This window comes from Halyomorpha halys, unplaced genomic scaffold (genome assembly GCF_000696795.3).
Source record: "Halyomorpha halys isolate HHAL.00 unplaced genomic scaffold, Hhal_1.1 Scaffold116.1, whole genome shotgun sequence".
Lineage (NCBI taxonomy): Eukaryota > Metazoa > Arthropoda > Insecta > Hemiptera > Pentatomidae > Halyomorpha > Halyomorpha halys.
Window position 1 is genome coordinate 1,713,467 of NW_027105704.1, and position 7,364 is coordinate 1,720,830.

General features: G+C 31.1%; 1 protein-coding gene across 3 annotated transcripts in view; it reads right to left on the reverse strand.

Annotated features, from left to right (window-relative positions):
- Positions 1 to 7,364, reverse strand: part of LOC106677973 (zwei Ig domain protein zig-8) — a 334,034-nt gene that overhangs the window by 99,661 nt on the left and 227,009 nt on the right. For all 3 annotated transcript variants that reach the window (XR_010845080.1, XM_067053234.1, XM_067053232.1), the window contains exon 5: positions 3,125 to 3,330. Coding sequence is in view for 2 of the 3 variants with exons in the window: in XM_067053234.1 (XP_066909335.1) it covers positions 3,125 to 3,330 (206 nt within the window). In the remaining variant the exon portion in view is untranslated. The remainder of the gene's footprint in view (positions 1 to 3,124; positions 3,331 to 7,364) is intronic.

The following is a 7,364-nucleotide window of genomic DNA, read 5'->3' on the forward strand; positions in this document are numbered from 1 at the left end:
CTTTGGTATAATTACATATTTTTATTTGAAAAAATAAATAATGTAATATTGATAATTATATTTATAATAAATAATTACCGCTCTGTTCTTGAGGTAATTTATTTATTTTTTTATTTTAGTATGTATGAGATCATTCATCACTATTACCTACTGCCCACAACTGTGTGGCAGATTGTAATATCTATCAATAAATAAATCTATCTAATCAGTAAAAAAAAAATTATAACCTGACCGTTCCACTCCTTCGAATAAGTAGTAGAATAGAGAAAGTAATCTGGCAGGAAAAAGGAAGCCAAAAAGGCTGGCCTGAGGGACTCAGGGGCGTGGCCAACACAGTACATTTTGGTTTCACCAATGATCCAGAAATTCTATAATCTCTCTGATGATGAAAAAGTGACTTTTTTAAACGTCCCTTTCTGGATAAAAAGAAAGACATCTTTGTTAGAAGATTATTCTCGTATTTATTATGAATTTAATTAAGTTAATAATAAAGTAAATTAAGTTGATAATGCGTATTATTTAAAAATATGTTGATATATTTATAGTATATTGGCATGCAAATCAATATTACAAAATAAAGTATTATGTTTTACGTTAGAGTAACGCTAAGTAGTTACATCCCTTGCTTTTCATGAACTTAAAACGCTAGCATACATAAGCTGAAAACCTAACTGTAGAAAGGAACAGTTCATATGTGATGCTAAGTGGGTGCCAACTTTCTCAAGACCCCTTTCGAATTCCCATCGCAACTCAGTGTGACTTAAGCTAATGTTCTCAAATTACACAGTGAGGCTAAACGTTAAGAAATTTTATTTGCCCAGTTTGGTATGAAGATTCCCGTTGAAATTGTAATTAGCGAGGCGTTAGGAAATTTGCAATTATGAATCATGCAACATGTAACTTGATAAGCGGCCATTCTGAGAAAGTGATATCAAAAGCTATATATTTCAGAGACATATAGCACAGAGGCATGCGAGTGTGATAACAATTAATTGTTTATTTTTTACAGTGATATAGTAGTTTATTTTAATTAATTTTCAAAACAATATAATTAGCCTTCTATAATGGATTTTTTATTATTGTTTCAAATTAAATTGTAGCGCCCTTTATACTCTTATGAGATGAAATATAACATCTTATTATATCGAGTTAGAATGTATAACTAGGTCATAATGCTATTCTTTTAACTTTCTTCCAATTCTCTTGGGCATTATTGTCTATCATAATTTTCAAAATATCGTTCCGAGGATACTAAAATACCCAAAGATGAAACCATGCTATTAGCGAATACATCTTATTTGTCTATAAAAAACTTATTTTTCTTTAGATATTGATCTGCTCCTGGCAGTATTTTGGCCATCAGCATATTATTTGATTTTACAAACAATAAAAATTACAAAAACCTTCGAGGAAGTACTGTTTCTTGAATAAAGGTTATACAAGGAGATGATTCCTGATCACGTTCAACCACCTGGTTCTTCGCTTTAATCAGGCTAAGTATGCCCCAGTAGAGCTATTTAACTCACAGAGTAGACTCAAGGCTAAAGTTAGAGAATAAAGAATTACCTAACACAGTCGAATTCGAATCCGGTTCCAGGAGACATTAGCATCGTCCCTTACTCTCTGAGCTACCCGTCGCCCAGTTTGGACACCATTATTAAATACATTTGGACACTACTACATTAAATACAATACAGACTGATTTCATAACAAAAATGTATTAAACATACATAATATGACCCTTTGGATTCAACCGACGCTGTCAGCATTTGTAAATGCAGAAAATGCTATTTAAGGTATATGAAGGACAAACGGTCTAAACTTCCAACACATTACAAAAGACTGATCTACATGACTGTAATAAGGCCAATCTGGACATATGGAGTTGAGCTTTGGGGCTCCACTAAACCTTCGAATTCCTCTCGTATCCAATCCTTACAATCCGAAATCCTCAATGCTCCTTACTTTGTCACAAATAAAATCAAACATAAAGACCTTAATGTTCCCTAAGTAACCGATCTAGCCCGAACCAGTTATCACTCCTTCCATTATAAGCTCGCTAACCACTCAAATCCCCTAGTTTCTAATCTTGCATCCTCTTCCATTCCTGACAATCCTCCGAGGCACCTGAAAAGAAGATGGATACGATACCTGCTAATGTAAAATGTCATTAGAGTGCTACCAATGGGTAGTTGCTCTACACGCCTGTAACACTCCATTTTAACTAAGATCAAATTTAAATAATTAATTCAGTTGTAAATTTCAATAAAGATATTTAAAAAAAAAAGAAAAAGAATTTTTCGCTGACCATATTTATTATTTTATTAGTCAGATTTTACTTTCGCTAGCCTACATACGAAATGTGTAGGGAAGTATTAGGGACGGCCGTGCGTGTTGAGGCGCAGGTCCCAGTGCGCTCGGTTTGGAACGTTGCGGGTTCGATCCCCACCTGGGGCAGTTAACATTCATTTTTCGGCGATCCCGTGGAATGAATCTTGACACTCCCAGCTTGGTTAGTATGCGGCGGCAACTCAGGTAGCCGTCAGGGGTTGGCACAAAGGATCACTAGGCCCAGGGCTTGTTCCCCCCACCAAATACCAGTACCAGTACCAGGAGGGGCAGTGTTACTAACAGTACATAATAAAGAAATTACTGTTTTAAATTTAAAAGGAAATGTATTATAATGTACAGTTGTAAATAGCAATAAATAAATATTAAAAAAAAAATCAAAAGGGTTAATTTTATCTCAATATAGAGTGGTAAATGAAAGTTACTTGTTTATGCTCTATATCGTATCAATATCTAGACAACAAATAAAGTAGTAAAGATATACCCGAGAAAATTGGTTCTCTACGAATAATTTATAGTTAGTTTCACTCCCAGCCACGTCTCTGATATAATTTATATTAACATTTTTATTGAACCGGACATTTTAGAAAGCCCAACGTTACCTAACAGCACTAATTGCTTATGGAATGTATATTACCAATTGTAGGTAAACAGCAAATGTATTATTTTATAAATCTTATAACCTGAGTTAATATTGCTTTGGTATAATTACATATTTTTATTTGAAAAAATAAATAATGTAATATTGATAATTATATTTATAATAAATAATTACCGCTCTGTTCTTGAGGTTGCGGACCCTGCAGTGGAGGAAGGCGGTCCCTCCGAGTTGTGCCGTGACGTTGGTCGTCATGCTAGTGTCGAACACAAGAAGTTCCTCAGGAGGCTGCGTGGTCCGCGGTGGATCTGGCCGCCTTTTGTTGCTCCTCTGCAGCTGTTTCACCTTTTGCACGAGCTCATCCATAGAGAGTTCGGGACTACCTACGTGTTTAAAAAAAAAGATATACTTAAGTATTGAGTACATGGTAATAAAAAAATCCAGTGAGGTATTAGGTTTACTTTGAATATCAATTAATGAAATAAGATTTTTTTTCTAAATATTTATAATCTAAACTGTATACAGAAAAATAAAAACATATGAGGCGTCCAAATTCAAAACTCTTTAAATAAAAAAATATCATGTTGGTGACATATTTTTCTTTGAACGTTCTCGTATATGTTGAGTTCTGATGCACTCCTGTGTCAAAATATATCATAGTGTAAACATGATAAAAAATCATGCAAAACAAGTGAAACATTATATACAATAATAATATTGGAAATAAAGCTTCAAAAATCCAATAATGACACAAATTTCTGGAAATCCTGCTGGAAATCTCACGGAGTCAGATTCATTTCACTATTACAATTATTTAGTGTTTTTTTTTTTTGTCTCATTCTTTTTTATGTCTATGTACGGAATGAACTTATACTGTTGCGAAACTTAAAAGAGCCATCATACAGCAGTAAAGCTGTGGAAATACAGAAAATATAGATTAAACAATACACATTTATCGTGGAAACATTCTTTGTTAGAATGAAATGATTTCAAAATTGAGTATTTGAGATATACACTTGAAAAACTTCCACATCCAGGTTTTATTTAGAAAATAAAAAAAAAGTTTAATCTTTCGAGGTTATTGATTTTGGGCATTTTAATAAAAATATTCGTTCTAAATTCAATTAAATAAATATTTTTCTTAATTTAGTGTAGTTCGTATGTATATTTAACATTTATTTTGATTTTATTGAATTTTGGTGATGTATGCTAGATCTTTCAAGTTTTGCAACGCTATAATTTCATAAAGGTTCCTAAGGATACAAAAAAAAAAAAAAAAAAAAATAGGCCCAACCGTGTTTTATGTTTATTATTTATTTTTTAGACACTTCTGAGTTAATAAAATTAAATTTCTCTACATTTTCAAAATTATTAATATAATCTACTGCAGTTTCTAATAACGGTATAAGTTTACATTTGAAGACCTATTTCATCATCGGTATCCGTGTGTATTTAATATCTATTACATTTATTTTATTTTATTTAATACACTTTCAATGAAAATCAGAATTCCACCAATCTCTGGCTTTTGTTTCATAGTATTTTTCGTAAAAAATAATAATAATAAATAATAATAATAAAAATAAAACATTTGATAAATCATTTCTTGTTTTCTTAGTTCTTCTTTTTAGTTTTTATGCCTAATTCTGTGGTAGTAGTAGAGTGATCATAATCTTGGTATCTTGGTAATTACACTACTTTGTTATAATTACTTAAACACCCTCTACAAAGTATCATCTGGCAAGATTGTCTATTACATGAATTTATTTGTTATAATTTGTTTATTTATATGTATCATGTCTTGCTGCATCTGAATACAATCAGGACTAAGGTGGTTTGTCATTCCCGCAGCATCCAATTCCCTCCCTGTCCCTTCTTAGGCGGCTAAGGAAATTGATTGAGTAATTCAATGGAAGGATCGGAAAAGAGGCGAATACTAAGGAGAATATCCTTTGAGTAGGTTGAGGTCTCCACAGCCTTTGACCCTCAAACGGAAGGGAAGGGTTTCGGCGAGGTCTGCAAATTACAGGGCAAAACAACTTTACCAGGATTTATTTAAAACATTTAAATTGATTCTACAAAAAAATAAAATAAAATAAACCTCTTGGCTTTATCAACAATTTATTTGATGAAATAATATACAACTTGGATGTAATATAATTATAAACTATATTTATAATTTTATTTCTATACCTTTCAATTTTTTCTGATTAATATTAATATTTCATAAAGTCAATTTCATTAATTATTTTTCAAGGAAATTAATTAAGTTAGCAAAAGTTAGAGAAAATTCTGTTCTACCACGACATAGATAGAGTTGACTCGTTTAGAACTAATGAACATTTTTCCATTATCTATCTACATATATATTGAATATATTAGAAGTCCTGTATTCCTTCGTATTATCATATACTCTTCCTTCTGCATTCATCATTCCTCAATGACTTCAATGACCGACCGTTTGTTGCTGACGTCATAAAAATCTTTCCATGATCCACTTGCTGGACAACCAAACCAATTTTTACAAACATTACTGATTCACATTCTACCACAAAATCCGACAAGAAGGCCAAAACGTTACGAGTTCCTTCATTTTAAAGTTTTATCCATTCATATTTTCATATTATTTAGATTTACTACGACATATTACAATATTTAAGATGAGAATTTAATATTAAAAATCATATGAATTTCCTTCCTGCAGCTTGAGACCTATTCTGCGAACTTGGGAATTGGGTGTTACCACCACTTAGTTAAAAGCTCAAATTTTCTTGATGCCTTAAGGATCGATGTGATCAACAATAGTTTGCAATATTTTCTAACATGTTGTACGACTTATATGTCACAAAAAAAAAACTCTTAATTAAATAGTGGCTAACATTAAAAGAGACCTAAGCAAATCATCGAATATTGAGAAATAAGATAAATTCAAAGGTTTGTTATATTTTAATTTTTTTTAATATCTTAGAAAATCGATCCAATACAAAAAATGATACAAATTTCATGTAAATAAGTTTTATATAAATTTATCATCTGGAAACTTTAATTAATTTAAAATTGCAATTATAATTTTAGAAAATTGAATTTTTACGTAATATTTTTCACTTAAAATTAAAAAATTGTTTTCAATTACATTTAATTGACCTGATAAATTAAACTCAGTCCCTAATCATTGTGGCAAAAAAATTCATCATTAAATGAAACTGTGTTTCAATCTTTTACAAAACTAAACCATTTCACAACTCATGTTGTATTTTTTTTTTTTTAATTTTCCCCTTTATTTCATAGCCTGTTAATAGAATGTTCAAACAAAACTGACATGTGGCAATCACACTCGTAATAAATCTTAATTTTCTTTTGCTCTTTCATGCGTACATCGCGAACTGAAGCTAGTTCCTACATCATGAATTATGTTATTGGAGCTTTTCCTTTTATAAATTCTGGATTATAGTGGCTTTCCCGTTTAACCGGTCCTTTTTTGGACTAGCTTATAATGCTCAAGATTTCTCTTTTTTTTAAATCAAATCATCGATCCTAGCTAATTCCCACTTACCATCATTTAATCTTTCTTAACCGGTTGGTTACAAAGTTATTCATACAGCTACTCAGTTCATCCTTCAGAATTTATCACGCTATAACAGGATAAACAACTCTGAAGCTAGATAGCTATCAGGTTATAGGATAGAAACCAGTAAAATCAAAGAACGTTAAGACAATGCATTTCGAAATCCATGAACTTCATTTAAATGCTAAGAGAATTAGTAATCCTTTCAGAGGTGCGAATTCTAAAACTGAATTATCTTGAAGCTTATTCAGTTGCAGGGAGTTGATCTACGTGAGTTAACTCTTAACTCAATTGTTCAGTTCCAACAAGGCCTCTCTTTCTGGATATTAATCCTGTTATAAGAAGTTAAAGGGTTCCTTTTTCCAGTAAATTTACAAGGCTGTCTTTCAAAATGTTTAAAATTACATGTATCAGACATTATAATGTTTTATTAATTATATTATATTAAAATTTGTATATAACTTGTTTTAAGTAAATAATTTTTTAATTATTTATTTTTTCAATAATTATCACACTATTATCTTAAAATTTATCATGAAAAAAATATTTGCTGGTGAATATTGAAAATAAAATGGATTCCTGTAGATTAGAATTTGTCCTGAAATAGTTTCCATAAAGGTCAATTTGCTGAAGCAATAAGTCAGTTGAAATGGCTCTGCCATCGTGTCGAATTTCCTTATTAAAGGAATTCTTTTTTTCCTAAATATATTTCATCAATTATTCTTCCCTATCTTTTTCACTCCTCATTTATTTTTAAAAATTGTAAAAATAAATGAGATATATTGTAGGAGAAATTCGAGAGGTGGAGGGGTAGGGAGGAAAATAAGAGGGAGGGAGGGGGAGAGAGAGAGA